This window comes from Scomber scombrus, chromosome 8 (genome assembly GCF_963691925.1).
Source record: "Scomber scombrus chromosome 8, fScoSco1.1, whole genome shotgun sequence".
NCBI lineage: Eukaryota > Metazoa > Chordata > Actinopteri > Scombriformes > Scombridae > Scomber > Scomber scombrus.
Window position 1 is genome coordinate 24,037,106 of NC_084977.1, and position 22,038 is coordinate 24,059,143.

Sequence of the window (22,038 nt, forward strand, 5' to 3'; positions counted from 1 at the left end):
TCATCTCCCCCACCCTTATGGTTACAGCTCGGCAGTATTAGGGTTTATCCACACTGGAGACGACATATCAGCTGTGTGTAATCTAACAACAACCTCTGGAGCCCTTTGTCTGTCTGCTGGACAGGCATACCCACACTGGGATGAGTGGGAGGAGGGTTAGGGGATTATAAAGGAGGAGAGGATGGTGCAGATGTGATGTAATGGATCAGTACTTCAGATCTGAACATAAGCGGGTTGAGGGAACAGATTGAGGTGATGACGGCTTGCTGTGTGGGTGAGAAGGAGGTGTTGGTAGGAATTTGACGGGTGTGAGGATGCCCTCTGGGTGGGTGAGAGCCAGGACACCCAGCTGTTGTGGTTCAGATGTGAATTAGTCACTTAATCAGAAAGAGTAGCCATGCTTTTTGTTTTATTCACTTACAGCTGAATTTTAATATCGATTAGATTTAGCTAACAATCAGATTTAGCTAACAATCAGATTTCGGCGCGTCCTTAGTGCAGCAGTTATGTTGTTGTTGTCAGCTGTCACTTCAGTTGACACCCCCACTTCCACCCCTTTTACACCAATGTTCATCAGAGTGTGATTCAGCTCCAGGTCCAGTCTCACACATAAATAAAATCTTCCTTTGATCTTCACCACCACCAGTGTCTAGGCTCCATCTGGAACTGCTATGTGCTTTCTTCAGTTTATTGCCCCATAAAAGTAGTACAGTTCACCCAAAAACAATTAAATTATTTTAATTAATAACTCATGTAAGCCTTTATTTCAATTTGTTTGCCCAGATTGCAATATGATCATGGACTGAAAATACAAGACTATTGTCTATTCCATTTTAGCAGTCTCTAATGATAAATCCATAACTAGACCATCATATTAAAACACAGTGAGTTGGGAGACTGAATGACATTCAAGGCAGCAATAAGGAATGTTTAAATAATAAATGGCAAACAAACACTTGCCCTTTGGATGAAATATTTGACATTTACTGCTTAAAAGCAGATAATGTTGAGTGACATAAAAAAGTGGTTACACTGGTTACAATGTCTTATGGAAGTGTCTTTAGGAAGGCTCGAACAAGTACAACAAAACTAAGTAGGCAGATTCAAAACTCTGAGTGACCTCCATTGGAGTGACTCCAATGGCTAGAAGTCTAAGATTGCACATTTTCTATCTGAGCAAGGTGTTGGGCATTGGCAACTTAGAGGGAGGGCAGTTTAGAAAATAAGTCAGACAAACTGTTATGTGCTTTCTTCAGTTTATTGCCCCATAAAAGTAGTACTGTACACCCAAAAAACAAATAAATTCCTTTAATTAATAACTCATGTAAGCCTTTAATTAAATTTGTCTTTCAGCAGTCTCCAATGATAAATCCATAACTAAACCATCATATTGAACACAGTGAGTTGGGAGATTGAATAAGGAATGTTTTAATAATAAATGGCAAACAAGCACTTGCCCTTTGGATTAAATATTTGACATTGACTACTTAAAAGCAGATAATGTTAAAAAGAATGTAAAAATATATAAATACATGGTTGAGTATTTGTACATTCCTTTAAGTAATATACTCCAAACAATGCCTCATTCAACTTCTACAAAAACCCAACTGGGCTGACAAAGCACAGCTCTGTTGAGATGATGCACTGCTGTGTTTTAGTGCTGGTATCAGTGTCAGCCATTGATTTTCACTGTTCAGGAGACAGTGGTTTTGTCTTGTAATGCATAGCTTCACTAATTGAAGCAGGCTAAGAGTTTGTGGCTGGTGTTGACGCTTGTGTCAGCAAAGAGTTTCATTTTACAACCAACAACCACGAGAAGCCATCCAACCCGCTGATGCTAAGCAGACTGGAGAGCAGCACATTTCTAATTTGCAGTTAATCGGCTCATTCAACCTGTGTTCTACTCAGGGTCCTGACAGGGTATTTTTATTTCCACTTGAGCATGTTTTTTCCACAGTAGATGGCCAGTGTGTGGAGTGCATGCAAACAATGTGGGGAGGCTGTAAAAGCTAAGTGAAACAGTAGGAGGGAGGAGCGTTTCCTGCTTACAAGACAAGGTGGAGGACCCAGGAGAGACATAGTGCACTGAGGGAGTAAAACAAATTGATGGAATAGTGTGACATTTTGGGAAATATGGTTATTCACACTCTTATGATCTTATCATATATCTAAAAAAAAATTTAAAAAAAAAAGTATATCAACAATAGGCCAATTGATAAGATCTTCAGCTTCAGCTGGATAATCAATACAGTAAGACCCATATGAGCTCATGATGTACACAAAACATTCACTTATCACCCACGTGTGGGCTTTCAATGCCGACACAAATCCAGTGAAAACATATCTGCTGATTGCCCCCTTATTTCTGTCAGCCATTCAATCAGGTTAAAGATAATGGTTATAATGAGCCACTAACTGCAGCCACACCGTACCACTAATCTCCTCAAGTACCCCTCAATGTCATGAAAGCAACCATTCAAAATAGTTGTTTGAATAGTAGTTTTCCAAATATCGAAAGAAAAACACCACAGACCTTCCTCCACTCAGACTGTGCGGTGTGAGAGGAAACCACAGATCAGGATCTCTGTACCCTCAAATGTCATCTTTTCAACTGACATCACCACAGCAGGGACAAGAAAAGTCACAAAAAATTCATAAGCGAAGCTAAGAAGCATTACTGATTTATCTTAAAATATTGACAGAACTTCACAAAACTCAAACTGCAACAACATACCTCCTGCCAGCTATACAAGATGTTATACTCTTCTGCTCTGAGTCACATTCAACTGTGGTTTTAATTTCATGGTTCAGTCTTTAGTGGATAAAGAAGCTTGGCTACAAAACGGGAGCACATGAGCTCACTAAGTTGAACTTTATTGAAGCAGATGAAATTGTATTTAATGTGGATTTTCTCAACATCGATCCAAGCGTTCCAGATTTCAGCTTCTACTTGGTCTGTGACATGAGCAGGCATTAGGAAAGTTATCTGATGTGACTACATCTATGGTGTGATGCAATAGGGGTAAAAGAGACAGAAATTCTAGATGAGGACTGAAGTGAGAGTGCATGGTTGTTACATGGCTTCTAGAGAGCCTTGGTACTGATAACAGAGGTGACAAAATAACCAAAGATGGGCACAGAAATCTCACCTTATATGAGTTCATGCAAAGGCAAGACTACATATCATATTGGGCAACTCAGTTTAGCCCGCTAATAAAATAATAATATATATATATATTTTTTTTTAATTCAAATGTTTCGGTTCAAATCTTTATATCAATGACCACAATGAAGACTGTTTTAATGTTCTTATCCTTTTAGGTAATTTATGCCTTTACTATGTCAAATCAAGTCAATTTTTATTTATATAACCCACTATAAACAAATTTGCCTCAGGGGGCTTTACGATAAAAAAAGTAATACAACATCCATGATCCTTAAACCCTTGATTCAAATAAGGACAACCCTAACCCTAACCCTAATCCTAACCCTAACCCTAATCCTCCTCCCTAAATTAAAACCTTTAACAGAGAAATAAAATGTAACAAACCTCTCAGCAATAGAGGAGGGATATCTCATCCATGACAAACAGACATGCAAAATAGGTTGTGTGTACAGAATAGCAATATGACATTATTATTTTTATACATGGATTGATTAGATATATAAGGAATCTGATCAGGATGAAGTCAAGCAACTTCCAGGTGCCAATCACATACAGATAACAGATACAGAGAGACCAGGGGTGCAGAGTTGAGAGTAGAAAGATAAGAGGAAATGAGGGGAAAGAGAGATAGGGTACAACATGCAGAATATTGTGGTTTATGGTCTACACCTTCACTGTGTTATTCTTGTAACGTTTTGCAGATACAGTGTGTGACATGCTGTCCTCCTTCTTGTTATTTAAGATAAACTCCATATATATGAACTAATTAAATTGTTTCTTTTGTCAAGAATAAAACTCTTTCCTTAAATAGTGGGAAGGAAACATCTAAATGTCTCACAGCAAAGAACATTTGGAACAATCCAATCTGTCTTTTACTCTGTTCTGATACGCTGTTTGGTCAAAAACAGTAAAAGGACATAAAATAAGTCAACCCAACATCTGGATCAGGTTTTCTTCTCTTTTGGAAACATAAATTGCCTACTGTAACAAACTACATATTTATTCTATTTATTTAACCAAGAAGTCTCCCAAGATACATACATTTAGAGAGACCTGACCAAAATTACAGAGAAGAGTAGTTAACAAACACTGTATAGTCACATAAAAACACAATTTATTTACAAAAGGATAGATATAGATATGTATGAAAGAAAGAAGTCTGAAAACAGTTACATTTATCATGAGACATGAGAAATGAAGTGTGTCTCTTGCACAGTAGCCTGGACAAAGTAAACACTTCAAATTTAACATTCACAAGTTTCATACTATGAAAACAACATCTAAAAGTGTATTAAACCATTCCCACTAATCATAAACAGAATTGTTGTAATAGTTAACAGATCTGTGCGAAAAACATACATAACTTTAACAACCTTGTTATATATATTCAATTTTAGCAGCTGGGTGAAATACGTTTATACAATGTCTGTGATACACTGTCATTCAGTGTCTGCATCTCATAACTTCATGTTATTTATCACATCTTGTCTTCCTCCCCCCACATTAACGACCACTCAAATTCTCCGACAGTTTGTTAGGATGTTCTCAGACAGTGGAATGTGTACAACCATCCCAAGAGTTGGTTGTTACTCTCGAGTGTTTTTACTCCAGGGGTCCCCGGGATCTATGGGACGCTGAGGGAAACAAACAAAGGGGCAGAACTAGGCCGTAGTGTTCCCACCGAGTGACGTAATCCGACGTAGGTCAGGGTCAGCAGAAGTCCGGGTTTTGGGGAATTGTTGTTTGGAGTTTCCAATAGCTACCCGAGGATTTTGTGGTGAAGTAACTCATAACATGGTTGAAGATGAAGCCATCTGTTTTGTGTTAGCGTGACTGGGCGTGCATGTGCGTGCGTGCGTGCGTGTGTGTGTGTGTGTGTGTGTGTGTGTGTGTGTGTGTGTGTGTGTGTGTTTCTCAGTAGGATTTCCCTATCCCAGCATACTGTGCAGCTTGTTGACATTGAGGCTATTTTTGTGTTCACTATTCACTGTTTGCAAAATGTAAAAATATTTGCACAAATGCACACAGATGTCAAAAGATGCAAATTAAAGTAATAGAAGGAGGATCAGGCTGAGTCAAGGCTCCTACATTCATTCTTACTCCACTTCAAGGTCTCTTTAATGGTTGATATTGTTTCAAAGTCCTTGGATTGTCATATAAAACAGGTCTGGTAAAGAATACAGTGTAGAGGGGACTTAAAAAAGATTTCAGCAGAGAGAAAATCTGTATAATTACACTTTTCTGAGAGAGATATTTTGTGAGAGATATTTTTTAAAAATACTGAACTCCTGAATGAGTTTCCCTTAATTCACTTCACAAAAATAGAGTTTATTTTCTATTTTTCCTTTACAAAACTTCTCTCTCAGTGTCATTAATGAAGAGATCCCTTGGCATGTTACAGTGTGTGGTAGGACTAGAAGAACATCATATAACTGTGTTTAAATGTTTAAATGTAACATAACACTGTTATGTTATGTAGGACTTCCTCAGAGATGTCAGTGATTTCCATTTAATATTGGTTTCTTTATGATAGATTTCAAATAGCAGTGACAAAGACAATTTGTACGATGGAGCTTTCCACTAATGTATTAAAAGAGTGCAACACACCATAAAGAGATTGTCTTCCACATTGCTGACACAGCTCATAGAAAAGTCACACACACACACACACACACACACACACACACACACACACACACACACACACACACACACACACACACACACACACACACACACACACACACACACGCACACACACTGCACACACACATATATACATACTATATGCACATACACACACACAAAACACTTCATCAATGGATCCATAGCTGCAGCCATGGGGATCCATATGAGCACTTTACTGTACTGATCTGTCTGTGTCATATTTTCAGTACCTACTTCATTTTTGAGCCAAATGAACTGTAAAAAATACTCAAGTACTTTGTCTAAAACTGTTGTACATGTTCAAAGAGAAAATAGCCTATCAACCTGCTGGCTTAAAAACCTACTTTGTTCACAGATCAAAGGAATATTTCCAGAGGGGGAGTCAGAAAATAGGGAACAAGTGCACAGAAGCCTGGGGTGTTGCCTTGCCACATGCCTGTAGTGGACCTCAAACCAATTAGGCCTTAATTGAGTGTCAGAGTGAAAGGGGGCCATTCAGCTGCACCTCTTTCACCCTGTTGGCCAGAGACAAGCATGCTTTGTGACACACATACTGACTGATCTGGAGGCATTTCGTTCATCCGACCCACTTACAACAGACGAAGCCGTGCAAAAAAGCCGCCCCAGGCGTGCATCTCACGTTTTCTCCCACAAACAAGTGGATAAATTAGTTTTGACATGCAAATGATTGGGTGTAATGGCTTGGTTAAATATCAGCTGACTATGTGGGGTAATGGTTATTTTCCCTCCTGCAAACAGGCAAAACAATTAGACAGAATCAGTGAGGATGAGCTCTTTGATGGGTATGTTTCAATACCAACCAAGTGGAAGTTTGTTTGTCAAACAAACATCAGTGAAGAAGGTTTGAGTGAGGTCTTTATCTACTGGGTTGTATTTGTAGAATATGGATTGGTTAATTTGCACTGATATTATTTTTGTTGAGTTTATTTGGGATTTGGTAGTGAGAGGGACAGAAGTCTGGCAACAGTGAACCAGATATAAGCAATATCGCCTCTTCTGAGATTGACAGAATTCCTCATGTTTTATACTTTGGTGAATGTACTGAATGGCAAAATTTTAGCCACCCTTTCAGCTTATTTCAGAAAAAAATTGAAGGGGTATATTTACGAAAGAGAGGTAATAATTTAAAGATATTGCTCCTTAAAGGTGAGGCATTTTGCAGCAAAGCCCAAAAAATGACATATATTGTTCACAAAAAATGGTGGTGTGTTTTGATGTCAACTGTAGGTTTGCTTAGAAATTAGTTATGGTTGCTAAGGGCATTTAAATAGATACTGTAAACTGTAGGTACTGTAAGTCATCTTCTGTGAAGTTAGGTTTCTGATCTGTCATGCCAATAAAGCTTATTCGAATTGAATTGAAATTGAGTACTGTTGATCTTAGGTTAGGGACTTGAGTTGGACTGGAATCACAAAAATAGAGACTTCCAACTTGACTTGGACCCAACTACAGTGAAACCTGACTGCCTAAAGTGTCAGTGGGACTTGAGATATGATAGCAAAAAGCTGAAGAGATTTGACTTGTTGATCAGTGAATACTGAAAAGTTCTGTGTAACGTGTAGAGTAGTTTTTTACTAAACTACACCACATTTTCCCAAATCTTGTAAATTATGTAATATGACAATTCATTACATTATACATCACCGGAAAATTATTGCTCCAAAATATATATGGCCAGATGTTTCATGAGATAAATCATGCAACAGGCATCAGATATCTCATATATTTACAACCATGTCTAAGAGAGAAGGGGTTAGAGAGCAATAAGCATGTCTTCCCAAATCCTCTCAGAGGCCACTGGTACCGAAAGGGCCCCAAGAGAGGGTCCAGGGGTCAGCACAGCTTCTGTCTACATGTTTTTTTCTCTCAAATATTCCACCCTCAGCCTCACACACTCCCTCGCTCTGTTTGTTCAGCTCTGTTCCACCTGCTGCTACAGATACATTTGTTTTTGCCTTTTCACTGTGCTTTCTCCAAATTCATACTTTTTGCCCATTTTTGTCTTTCTCTCTGTCTCTTTGTCTTTCCTCAAGAATTTTGAAGACATCAATTTCCCTACAACTGATGCTGCTATACTCATAATTAAACAACCTTATTGGTTCATTGTAGCTGCAATCCAGAATATAAAAAACCCATAGGAGTATTTTCAGAATGACCCACAGGAGCATAATATGCTTCTTTCTAAAACCATTATAAATCACTGTTAAAACATTGTTTTATGGATCTAACACTGTGATTAAGGCCTGGTTAGTTTAAGGCCAGAAAACTACTTGGTTTAGGTTAGAGATAGATCACAGTTTGGATTAAAAGGATAAACTGAAATGTAATAATGCAATCTTCTGTAACCACAGTTGGAAACATCATGCTCACAGCTGAGGTGGGACGCGAACAGTCTTCTGCAGCTACTGTAAGTCGAGGTTTTGCCATTTGAACTGCATCACTTCCTCAGATTATAATTACTATGGGCGCTAGATGACGTAAATGTAACTACAGTATAGGTTGTTTTTGCTGGATGAATTTTAGATCTATACTGTTGTTTTTCTTGTGAGGATGGGCTGAAGGCTGCAGTTGAACTACGATTACAGATTACAGGGAGAGAGAGGCTTTACATTCCCAGGGAGCCAAAATCTATCCAATTTACAGTGCTGCGGTGCCTGGAAACGAACCATGGTTTTGCTCTTGCCCCCTTGTTTACTGAAATAAAGAGCACAGCCAAAGCAAAGTTCACACATAGCTCTAAACCAGCAAAGATGGATTTTACTCATTTCCTGTGTGGTTGCAAAGTTTTGTAGTGAACTTGCCTCAATGTGACCTTTACCCCAAATGTTAAGGCCTTCAAAGCCAACATGGATAAACATCAGTAGCTAAAGCCCTTCACAATTGCTGCACGAATTAATGCCAAGCGATCAATGAGGGATTTACAATGTCAAGCTGCTAAATCTTTCTCCTGATTCCCATTAACAGGGTTGATGGCAACAGCTGGAGCATGAACAGTGACATCAGAACACACACATAAACACACTTTTTAGGCCTTTTAGGTCAATTTGTGAATTCAATGATGATCCAGGTATTGTGGTGTCGCACAAACAGGAGCAGTAGGAGGAATGCTATTTTTGTTAAACAAAATTTTTGCCACGTCAGAGTAAGAGTGGATTACAATTTGTGCAATTCATATTTATCACATGGTTTAATTTCAGTCAATCTGATTTGGTTTGTATAAGTACACTAATTGTAACCATTGTGCTTAAGGATAATGTGGGATTTAAGTTTTTCAGCACTGGTGGGTGTTTTCTTACTGAAGACTACAGCTGACCACTGAATAGTACATCACATTTAATGTCAGGAGAATAAAAACCTGGACTCCTGGACTGGGTTACCAAACTCTTCATTTTTATCTGATCAACCATAAAAACTCACAAATCATTATACAACATCTGCAATTCTGCTCCCGTCGCCTTCATATTCTGCCAACAGGCTTTTTCAAAGATGTTTCTAATTGCATGGCCTCAGATTTCAGGTATCTTTCCACAGGCCCTGAAAACCGCCATCATCAAGCTACTCTTAAAAAAGAATAAACCTCACTAATGAGCAATTATTGGCCCATATCAAACGTCTCATTTTTAAGTAAAATCACTGAAAAACAGCTGACAACAGCTGAACAACTTCTTGGCACTAAACAATTGTTTTGATGTCTTCCAGTCAGGATTTGGATCACATTACAGCATTGATACCGCTCTTGTTAAGGTTTTCAGTGACATCTAATTAAACACAGCTGGTAGCAGAATTTCAGTGTTATTATTACTGGATGTCAGTGTTGTATTCAACACAGTGGACTACAACATATTACTGGACTGACTGGAAAACTGGGTGGGATTTTCTGGTATGGTACTTAACTGGTTTAAACCCTACACACACTGTACTTTAAGGACCGGGACTACTTTGTGTCTATATAGATAAATAGACATCTTAACGGACAAAAATGGAGTCCCAAGGCTCCATTATGGGGTCTCTTCTGTTTAACCTCTATATGCTGCCTGGATCAGATTATAGAAAACTATATATGTTACCATAATTATGCAGATTTCACACAAATTTACATAAACGTATCATCAGGTGACTATGGTTCAATACAAGTACTGAGTAAGTGCACTGAACAAAGCAACGATTAGATGTGCCAGAATTATCTTCAATTAAACAAAGGCAAAACTGAAGTAATTGTTTTTGGAGCCAAGGAAGCATGGCTAAAAGTAAGCATTTAGCATCAATCAGTAATGATAAAACCAGAAACCAAGTCATAATTCTTGGTGTCGTGGACTCAGACCTTTATTTCAACAGCCACACGAAGACAATTACAAAGTCAGCCTACTATCACCTGAGGAATAAAGGATTAAAGGATTTATGTCTCAGTAGGATTTGGTCAAACGTGTCCATGCATTTATCCTCTGTTGACTCACTGTAATGGTGTATTTACAGGTCTCCCTAAAAATTCGATCAGACAGCTGCTGTCGATTCAGAACGCTGCTGCTCGAGTCCTCACTAAGACCAAAAAATTGGATCATGTCACTACAGTTCTCAGATTTCTGCAATGGCGTCCTGTCTGTCTCTGAATTTATTTTAAAATACTGCTTAAAGCACTGAATGGTTTAGGGCCAAAATAGATTTCTGATGTTCTGCTATGTTATGAACCATCCAGACTTTTCAGGTCATCTGGGACAGGTCTGCCGTCTGTTCACAGAATCAAAATTAAACACGGAGAAGCAGCTTTATGCACCACATATCTGGAACAAACTCTCAGATAACTTTGTTTGCTTCAACTCTCAGTTCTTTTAAATCAAGTCTGAAAACTTAAGTTTATATTCATGTATATTCTTGGACGGGTTGATGTATGCTGGGTTGTTATTAAGAGGTTTTATGTTTTCTGGGTTTTGGGTTATCTGCTGTGAGCTGCTGCGTTTTCCCTCCTTTATCTATCTACACACCTGCCCTGCATTTAGCCTCGTTAGACCTACTCTGTATTTTCCCCACACCTGGCCTGTATCAGCCTTGCCAGTCCTGCTTTGGTTCCTGCATTTCCCCCAGCCAATCAGCTCCCTATCTGTTCCCTTGTTTTGTTACCTCACTTCCTTCTCCTGAATTTCTCCGCTCATCTCCCCACCTGCACCTCATGTCCTTGTAAGTTCAGCTAGTTTCACATTATAAGTGTTTATTTTCATTTAGTTATTTTCACATTGACAATGTGTAATATGAAGAGTGATGCTTGTGGTTACGAATCCACATTATCACCCAACTTTGGAGTTTTCCTCAGCTCTATGGAGCATTTTCTGCTCTAACCCTGCAGACAGACAAAGTAAGCACCTAGCAGATCACAATTTCTTTAACATATACCAACTAAGGAGCTGATATTTTCCTTAGGAATTGGTGTAGACCAAAAACAGAGCTAAGGGATTGAATATTAGACTTCAATAGGTAGACAGACACTTGATTTCAAATGCTAATGCATATGCTCCACATAGGATGTCTAAAAAGTTAAATAATCTTGCCATAACAATTTAAAAGGATGTCAGTCTTGTGTTTACAGCTTCTTTTTTTTTTTTGCTTTCTGCTGCCCCCATTTTTTTCTTACTATTGCCAGGCTGTAAAATGTTTCGGTTTTCTGATATATTATCCTTCAGTTCCAGGCCATTATTTGTTTCTATTTATTTTTGTACTACAGTCTGAAAGTCACTCATCAGTTTCTTTAACCTTGGCAATGCTGTTTAATCCATTACAATGAACATACATAATTGTCTGCATAATTTTATTTTTTAGTCTTTAGGTTTTACCCATAACCTCTCACTTAGCAGAGCACAAAGTGGATCAGCATCTCCTTTTTTATTTCTCTTTTAGACTTTGCTCTTCACCTCCAGTTGTTTCTCTCCTCCCATTTTTCCACCTCCTCCTCCACAAATCAAAGGCCATTCAGTCACTTCCAGATGACTAAAGCATCCAGCTCGAAGATAAATCAGTTAAGGACACGTTTGTTTTTGAAGAAAGCTGAAGTACCTACACAGATATTTCCTGGTAGATGAGGAAACTTCTATGGAAATGTCAGTGCAGGCCAAAAGCATGCTGCCATTTCTAGATGAATGAATCCAATCATAGACAAGCATGAGGTCAGGGATGAAGAACAGGGAGGACAGAGAGGGAGAAATCTATTACACATTAATGAAAAAAATGCATTTTAATTTTATTCAGAGAATGAACTTGAAGCGTTTCACAGCCACATACTGACAACAGAACCCGTTTTGCCTTAGCATTTAATTTGACCACCAAGAAAAGTTATTTTATGACAATGTGAGTTTTGTAAGAACATTTCACAATGATGTACTTCACCTATTACCATTTCTACATTTCTAAGTCTTTACTCTTTGCGTCATGGCAAAGTATATGGCTTAGAACATAATTTGTGCCAGGAACATTCAACAGCTCATATGCTGTTCAAAAAAGGAAATTTTAAGTTAATCTAATCGTATTTCTCAGAGTCAGTGTTCCCCCCACTTTCACATCATCTCACTGTGAAAGGTTATGTAAGGATTTCAAATACCTAAACAGCTCACTCAATCTCCTTTCTTTACTGTCCAAATCAAGATAAAGTTGAAATAAAGTAGAAGGTATATATCTTAGTCTCTGTCAGATTTCTGGCAGTATACCTTTCTAGGAAGGTCACTCTTCTAACTCCATTTTATACTGCTTGAAAAAAAAAAAAAGTAAAATCTCAGTCTGGCTTTAGTGATGCTAATTTGTCACAGCTGAAAGATCAGCAGAGTGCCAAAGTCCTTTCACATGTGCAGCCTTTCCTTTGCAGGCCGTCTTATCTCACGACCCCTTGTTAAGCTGCTGGTTTGCAAACCAGGAAGTGATGCACTCAGGTCTACTACTGAGGGCTTTTGAGGAATCTGGGTCACTTGGCAAGCTTTTTTTTTTTTTAAACTCAGCTCTTTTTGATCATGGATGTAATTTTGTCTGCATCTTAAGTTGAAACATTTGTGAGTTCAGGTGGCCTCCAGGCTGAGCTCCACCACTTTATCCTAATGACAAACTTCTCCCTCTCTCTATAGGTGTGCCCCTCTTTCTGTTACCATATGTGAAATCTAGCACTGCGTCAGGCCTTTGTGCTTTCAAACCTCTCTTTGCCAAAGCCAGCAGCTCTCTGCACCATCCTTTTATGGTGAATACAAGAGAACCAACACACACTGAGGGCCTTTAAGGATACAGATTCCCTGACATCACTGAAATAACCAGGCTGCAGGAGTGGTGCTTTTCTGCCTCTTTGTGGCTGAAACATGCAAATACATCTGGATGACAAATTGAATAACATATAGTCCATCATTTTACCAGCATTTTAGAGCTAATTTTATAACATTATAGGACATTTATTCTCACACACCTTTTGTGCTCTGTCAGTTTTTTAAAATGTATTACACATAGTTAAGTTCAGTTTGATAACTTTAAATAGCTCACAGGTTAAGCTGATTTTTTTCAAATTATTATGCTCATTTGCTATTTCACTAATTGCTAAGGAGTTTATCTATAACATTTTATTACATTTTATGTCAGCAGTATCAATTAACAATATTGTCAATTTACCACTGCAATAAAATCATAGAAGCTAGCTTGGGGAAACAAAACTTTAAATTATGTCTTATGTCTAATGCACATTCAAAAAACAATATCCTACATAAAATAGGAGTGAGAATTGTTCCTACAATCTACAGTAACTTAAATATCTATGTTTTGTATTTGTGTTTATGTTGTGACTGTTATTCATCATTTCTGGTGATTGTGATTGTTGTGCATAACTGGTGCAAAACCTAATTACTGGTTTCTGTGAGCTGGTTTCTGTCACTGTCAGATAATGGATTAACTTTCAAAACAAATCAAGTCAGGTGTGACAGTTTTGATAAAATAAATGTACAATTACACAATAATGGGAAAGCTGCCTTCATAACACTATGCATGGTGAAAGCCATATATTTACTGCAATATATAAATGATCTGAACTGGAAAGATTACCCCTTCTGCAGTTTAATTATACCATTAGTGCTTAAACCTCAGTTACCTCCAGTTACAGTGACCTCTAGTGGCATTTCAGTGATTTCCACTAAACACAGTAACTGGGTTTCAGGTGTCAGCTAAAAAGCACAGTTTAGCATGACATTTAATTGCAAACAGTTACTGTACAGGCACCACCAAAAAAAAACTAAACTAAACTCTAAACTGCAGCTAAACTAATGATAATTCAACTGGCTTTAAACCCAGATTTTTATTCTTTTTTTTTTTTTTTTTAAATAAGATAACATATTTATATTGGTTTTAACAGGTCATTTATTTACCATATCACTACATATATAAATCCTACACGGAAATATCCATTCCATATTCTTTGCTTTGTATTTACTTCTTGCAGCCACAAGGTGACAGAATATTACTGCTATTTAGTACGGTGATAAGCACAGTATGTTTGGAGAGTCTGCATGTTTTGTGTCAGTTCATATTCAATATTGGCAATATTGGCCAATCATAGATATATCAGTATTGGTGTATATGTTGTCCATATGTTTTTAGTTTTTAAAATGATATAGGTAGCATTTTATGTATAGTTGACCCTTTTTCTTAATTATTTTTTGTTTTTGTTCTGTGTTTTATTTAGTTATTTATAATTATTAGATTGCCAGTGAAGTTTAGTGTGGATGTAATTCTATACAATAAAGTTTTTTTTTTTATTAAACTGTAAAATATCCTGCCTCCATTATGTATCTTTGTCACAAGTGTTTGATAAAATTTGAGGGATTATTGCAAAAAAAATTCTATAAATTATCAGCTGATATATGACTTTTTTTACTCTACCTAATATAAGTATCAATATTGGTCCCAAAAATACAATATAAGCTAAGCTATACTTTTGTGTATGTATTTATCTACTTACTCATTTTCTATAGGTTTGATGAGGATGAACAGCCCTCTTACATAATACTGAAAACATACACAGAAAAATTTGCATTACATAGCATAAGTAATAATGCTATTTATTATAAAATCTAAATATTCACTTTGACATAGCATTAGTAATAATGCTATGTATTATATGCTATGTAAAAGTGAATATTTAGATTTTCATAATAATTCTAACAAACACAGATTGTCACAACATGCAATAAACCTGTTCAATGATAGTACTGTGACCTGTTTTACAAACCACACACACTCACAATAAATACTTTATTTTCAACATGAAAAATAGACAAAATATCTCAATATACAATAGCTACTTTTGTCCACTCATTTTTCAATATTTTCATGACGTGTTTTCTTTATTTCTTCTTCTAGTTTCAAATATACATTCTCTTGTCTTTTATTTACACCAGACAGCAGGTGTACATCAAAATGGCCAAGCACAGAAAAAATAGATATATTTTTCACATACTGTAACAAAGTCTCAAATACATTTCAGCACAAAGTACAAAAAGACATTCTTTGGGTTGGTGAGTGATTTAAACCATGCAGATGTTGATGTGCAAGCTGCCTATGGACGCAGAAAATAACGAGTCCAGAAATCACCTGCTATTACTCACCGTCAACAACTGTTTCATCATTTAGTCACACCAATACAGCATCTTTGAACTGACAGCCCATTTGGACCTTCACTTCACAGTCAAATGTGCTTTGAGAGAACCAAAACTGTGCAGATTATGAGCATTTTCTCTCCCGCTTTCAACACGTTTATGTATTCTCTTTGAAGCTCTTTCATGTTTCACTTAAAATGAAACAAAGTATTCAGCAAGAATTCATGTTTTCAACATTATGGTATGAGCAGATGAGTGCATGTAATCATGCAGAGCGATGACCACTATATTAATTGTTGGCTGCTGCTCTCCATAAACGTTAACTGCATATTCTTCTGACAGCCCAACCTCCTTTGAAAATGTGTGAGCTCATTTTTCTGAGTAAGTGCTCCCGCATCAGTAACCACTGCTACATGATTGCAGTGCAGCTGTTTGGCACAGTAAAACTAGGGGTTTGAATCCCCAAAAAGAAATGCCTATAAATGAGGCTTGTGCCACACAATAGCAGCATTGATGAAGATCTACTCGGAGTCATACATCTTTGGAGGTATTTTTACATTGTCCAGCTCCATACCACACTATGTCTGAAGGAATAGAGGATATCTGAATACAGCTTGTGTGAGAGTCACAGCTGGGGATTGATTTCTTGTGGTTAATCTGTGAGTTGCCTCGTGCATGGTGCAGTTCTGAACTGAGGCATGTACAGCGGGGAAAAGCCACGTGTTGACGCTGAACCCATCTCGCTGTTATCACTCGAGTCCACAGGGCCAAGCAAAGGGTGTGACTCCACAGAGCAGGCATCTCTGTTCAAAACAACACTTTTGAACAGCTCAGCTTTTGTATCTTCCTCTCTTCGCTCCTCTTCTCCATCACTCTCCTCATCCTCCGCTGGATAGTCCATACCGAGATAATACAGGTGTTTCCCTTCTCTCACCTCCTCATCTTCATGCTCTGATGTTTCAGAAAGCTCCTCCACGGAGTTATAGGAGCAGGAGTGTTGCGGGTCATCCATCTCCCCACCTCGGCAGCTCTCCAGCTCCCACAGGCCACCGGGGAAAGATCCTGAAATGTCTGAGTTGTTAGCAGAGAAATTGCCCTCATCACTGGAGCTGCTGCCACTACCATCCTTGTAGTGGAGATGAATGGGCTGCTGCTCCTGCTTTGGATTAGCGAGCAGCACAGTGGCATAAGTGACTGAGGACTGGGCAGTGCTGTCATTGGTGCCTGGGAGCTCATCTGTTCTAGGGAGGTCGACAAACTGTAACTCATCTGTCCTCAGGCTTGAGGCAGTTAAAGCATCCATATCAAGGGCTAAGGAGGGTGCTCCACCCAGGTGCGCCTCACTGTCGATGGATCGGTTTTGGTCAACCTCAGAGTTAAACCCTGAAGGAATGGAGATAGCTAAGGCAGTAGCTGTGTCGGGATTTAGGGACACAAGTGGGGTCAGCGCTGAGAGGTCAGTCTTTTCCACAATAACGACTTTGGAAATGTTTTCAGAGGGGAGCAGCAGTGGCCAGGCTGGCAGGCCCTCTGGCGGTTGGAAAAGGTGGTCGAACGTGTCAGCCTGGAGAGAGAGACGCAAAAACAGATGTAAAGTGCTGAATATAACCCTTAGTTTTCCAGAATATGAGCTGTTATATAAGAAAAATCATACAAATACACTGCAAAGACTGAAGTTGCAATGGAATATTTTTAAGAGGGAAGGATGAACTGCGTGTTTTCTGTTAGTACTCTACTCCCTAAGGGTAGCATTGCTTACTTAATAGTCTACATGTTACAGCGTAAATGTGCAGCCATTGCGTTCTAAAAGATCATTTTAATGGTTCAAATTACCAGTCTGTTGCTCCACCATTTGGTCTAAACTAAACAATAGTTTGGTCCCAGTAACTATTGGCTGGATTGCCATTCAATTCAGTGATCACTTACATTTTTGTAATTTCTCCAATACTTTGGTTACACATATCAATCATCATCAACATCAGCATATTCGCTTAGTCATTGTGAGCTTGTTGATATTGGCATTTAGGACAAAGCACTGCAATGTCTAAGTACAGCCTTAAAGGGTCACTGGCATGGCTGTAGACTCTTAGTCCTGTTAATCAATCTGTAGCATAAATCCTATGATTAAAAAGTTAAAACTTAATTGTGTTAAATTACCCTAGACCTTTTGTACATTTACAATCCTGTACAGAATCATGCAAATGAATTACATCTAATAGGAATAAATCTATTTTTTTTTACCTTTTTGAAGTCCAGTCCTTTAGCCCAGGAGCATTTGTTTGGGTTGGGCACATCCTTCCACATAAACTTTTTCATCCTGTAAACAAAATGCAGTAGATAGATTAGGTTGCATCTTTCTTCCTCTCTCTCTTTCATCTAATTTCTCCACCTCCCATCAGCTGTAAGTACACCTTTATGACCTGTTAAATGTCACACTTCCAATTTGTCATGGTCAGTGTCTCTGCTGCCTAAATTAGACTGTTCCCCAGAGATTAATGCAATTCATCATTTCTTTCAGGTGTCAAGAGCAAAAACCACATGTGGTACACACTGATGCTGTACAAATTCTACCAAGAATAAGATTAAATATTAAAAAACTGCAACACCTGTATGTCAGAAAGTAATGTATTCTTCATACGACAACATTATTACTGTTGTACTGAAAGTTCCTAAAACTCATTTAATATCAGCTGCTTTACATGGTGATTTTGTGACTGCTCATAATACAAACCAACAATCTGTATACAAAATTAACAATTAACCAATTATTTTTTTAGTGTTTATTGCCTGTAAATATGCCTTTGTAAAAATGGAATCTGTACACCAATCAGGAGCTCTTACTGGTTTTGGGAGAGGACCAGGGTGACAAACAGGACGATGGAGAGGAAGGAGATGATCATCAGCATAATGTAGGCTGCAGGGTCTCCTCTGGTGGCTGTAACAGGTGGAAAATCCACATCAGGCCCTTGAATAATGGTGAAGTATAAAATCTAAGGGCCATTCTTGCAAATGCAATTACAACAGCCTGAAAACCAGTGCATATTATGCATACCTGTAGTGTATGCTGGCTCCCCTTCTCCTTCAGCAAACACAGGATACAGATAGAACCCATACCCCTCAGAGCCAAAGAAATCCCCTGAAATTATAGTCAAGTTAGAGGTTATGTTGGCTGAGACAACTCACTCTTTCACAGAAGCACTCTGTTAATAGATACACTGATAAATGAAATACAAGGAATATGTTACCTTTTAAATAGACAGGACGATCAGTGTAAGGCACTCTGACCCATGGTTCTCCACTCAGGCCTTTGTGATGATCAGGGTCCTGTTGCCTCTGTGGCAACCACTGGACCACCATGAATAGAGGCACAGAGCTGTTGTCCAGCAGGTTCCAGGACAGAGACACACAGGTGCTGTTGATAACCAGCGCACGGAACGCACGCACACAGCGTCCTGAAGTACACACAAGAAAGAAAAGAGTGTATTCAGTATAATACAATTTAAAACATTTTGGGACAACATTTTTTTTACAGTTAAATCTCTCATTTTGCCTTTTGACGATGGAGGTGGAGATCACTTTTTGACTCATAAGGCATAATACCGAATTTAGGCTGTTTATTTATATTTTCATGCATTTTGCCATCAAACTGTAAAGTTTTTCACAAGCCATAACAGTTTCAATTGTAACACCTGAGGGTGTGACAACCTGGAATAATCATTACCATCCCATAAGATTCTTATACAATTGAAACTTTGTTGACTACTTCAGTAAATGGAATGAATTTTAGATGTGACTTGGCAACAGGAGAAATTTCTAGTCTTCTCAGCTAATAGAAACCTTTGGCTCAGCTATGAGCCAGAAAGATAACATTATGCTAAAATTCAAAGTTAATAACACTGCAAACAGTAAATATAATTTGACAGGTAATTCAAAATAAGACTAGCTAGCTATCCAGCCATGTCATTCTCCCGGTGTTAACTCCTCGTGTTGTTTCTCCCTTTTCTTTTAGATTTCTCTTTCTTCAGCTGCATCTCATTCATCAGAGTTGTGATACTCTCTAAATAGGTTAAAAAGAAATGTTGAAGTCAGTCATTGTCATTGTAATTGGATGTTAGGTTGTTAACCTTAATAAATTATAAACGTAGGCTTTAACTGCGTCATCGTTGCTGTGGTTACTCATTTTAGCCAACGCATTGATTTTGAATGGTGAACAGACAGTTTCACTGGAACTACTTAGTAGGTGTCCATAATGAGTAATTAATGGACACCTTGCAACCAGTCAGAATAGAGTATTCACCCAGGCCATGGTATAAGTCAGGCTATTTAGGGTCAAAGTGGGCTAAGTCACTCCTTGTACCCTGAATTTGGTGTTCGCTATTATGGTTGAACAATGGATAGTACTTCTAACATATGACTTGTTCATCACAACAAATTTATAGTTAATTTCTACGGTTAAAGCCACCATGTCTATTATTTGAAAAACTTGTGAGGGAATATCTGGCTCTTTAGCTGCTAAATTGATGCCCTCTATGTTCATCAGTTATTCTGTCTGCTGTTTATTGCTAGCCACATAGTGTACAGTGGGGTTTATTAGAGTTATTTTTTGTAGGAAAAATAAAAAACAGCTTCCTGCTGCAGACACAAACAACCCCTTAGAGAGTGATCAGATTAAACCAAAACAGTGAGGTTGCGAGCAAGAAAACGACAACACTGAGCTAAAAGCTCAGCTAGACACAGGTGTCAATCTGAGAACTGTAGAGTCAGATAATTATCACTTATGCATATTCATGTGATGTATTGTTGATATAAAATCTGAATATATCCACTTAAAATAGCATGTTTTTCACATACAAACCGGTGACAAAAACCTGAATAAATGAGCAGATGTTTATTTATTATATATATTAGGTTTGTTGTGTATAAAAAATGATGTGAATCATAACAGTTGTCTGGCTAATTTAGACTGCAACAGAAACAAATGATAGAAACTGTCCATCTTCATGGAAAACCAATTTGATTCTGCCAGTTAGTAGTTTAATGAAAATGCTGAATTATGAAGTGATGGGAAAGAGACACACAACTGTCTCACACAAACATCTCACCGTATTACACAGAGTACTGTCATTAAAAAACTAAACCATGTTACTTCTGTTAAAATGCTGATTCACTAAAGATAATGGCTGCAGTACATTTTTCTGTCTGTTTCTGAGTTGTAAGGCACAGAAAGAGAAAACTGGCCATAGTGGAAAATTAATGAGAAAAAGAGAAACTGTTTTAATGGTAAAAACAGGTATAATGAATGAAATGGTCTCGGCTCAAACAACCTCAAAAACAGAAGCTGATGTTTTTGAGAAATATATTTCTGGGAAGAAATTAAAAAAACAAAAACTGAAAAAAATGTTGAGGTTACTTTTTTTGGGTTCCACTCGAACACCAAACTGATAAACAACATTACTGGAGCCCCTCCTTTGTCTATTTTCATGTAGTTTTGAGCAGAATGAACAGGTCTAAAAACCTTCTCTTTCAATGTGCATACATGCCTTTGAATGAAAGCACTGACCATGAGTCTGATGAGTGCTGATGATATTTGAGTTTAGTTTTTTTCACTAGGCAACAAAGCCTTCTGATCTCAGCTACTGTTTTCAAGTCTTTACTGGAACATAGCAGCATGTTACAGAATTCAAATCGCTGTTGCAGGAACTGCCTGCTCTCTCTTCTGGCTGCTCAGATCTTGCTGTTTTCTGAAATGGTCTCATGGTTTTTTATGATTTAAAGCAGCTTCTGGGTTGTTTTTAAGGTGCCATTTAGGCTTGTTTCTGTGATGAATTCTTGTATATGTACATATTAGAAATTGTATGTTCATATTTGTGTTTAATCTGAGTTTTTTTCAAATTAGTTTTCATTAAAGATCCCCTCCATTCATGTTTTAATATAAAAAGTGCTCTGCTTTGAATAAAGATTTGTTTTTCATATGGTTTCCTCTCCCTTCATATTAAAAATACAGAAGTCATGATTATGCAAAGATTTTTCATTTCAAAAGAGTAATTGTTGGATACATGATGCCTCCTATTTCACTGTGAAGTCACATCTTTAACTCAGATTGTAAATGAGCACAGAGAACTTCAGAGGATCAATGTGAAAACAACCTTGTAGTGTCAAATTCTGCACAATGAAGCTCAAACATCAAACTGAAGTCACAAAACAAAAAACTGATTTCTTGAAATCCTAAACAGTCCTAAACTCAAAGGTACTCAGCTTGTATGAAAGGAGGGAGGCAGAAAACAATTGTTGATTCATTTTCTGACAACTGAACTGATGAATCATTTCAGAGCCAGCATTACTTTCTTTCATGCAAATAATCAAAACAAATCAAATGACTAGTTTGTACGTTTGAGGATTGTGGTGTGCTTTCATTGTCTAAGTCAGCCTTCAGCTTTCATGCTGGTGTGATGCTGGATTACTGCAAATATCGTTCTAACTTTTGCATTGAGAGTTTGTTCATGGATTTGTCATGCAGCACTATTGTAATAATGATAATGTGGGACTTCACTGATCCTCAGGAACAAACCCAGGCCACAGTGA

The 22,038-nt window shown here is 37.8% G+C and overlaps 2 protein-coding genes across 2 annotated transcripts in view; both read right to left on the bottom strand.

Annotated features, from left to right (window-relative positions):
- Window positions 1-22,038, bottom strand: part of ak4 (adenylate kinase 4) — a 439,278-nt gene that overhangs the window by 327,822 nt on the left and 89,418 nt on the right. The gene's annotated exons all lie outside the window — the stretch shown is intronic.
- lepr (leptin receptor) overlaps window positions 15,099-22,038 on the bottom strand; it is a 40,916-nt gene continuing 33,976 nt past the window's right edge. The window contains exons 17-21 of the mRNA XM_062424064.1: window positions 18,702-18,908; window positions 18,509-18,592; window positions 18,298-18,391; window positions 17,698-17,773; window positions 15,099-17,020 (exon numbers count right to left, since the gene is read on the bottom strand). Coding sequence (XP_062280048.1) covers window positions 16,109-17,020; window positions 17,698-17,773; window positions 18,298-18,391; window positions 18,509-18,592; window positions 18,702-18,908 — 1,373 coding nt within the window. The 3' untranslated portion in view covers window positions 15,099-16,108. The remainder of the gene's footprint in view (window positions 17,021-17,697; window positions 17,774-18,297; window positions 18,392-18,508; window positions 18,593-18,701; window positions 18,909-22,038) is intronic.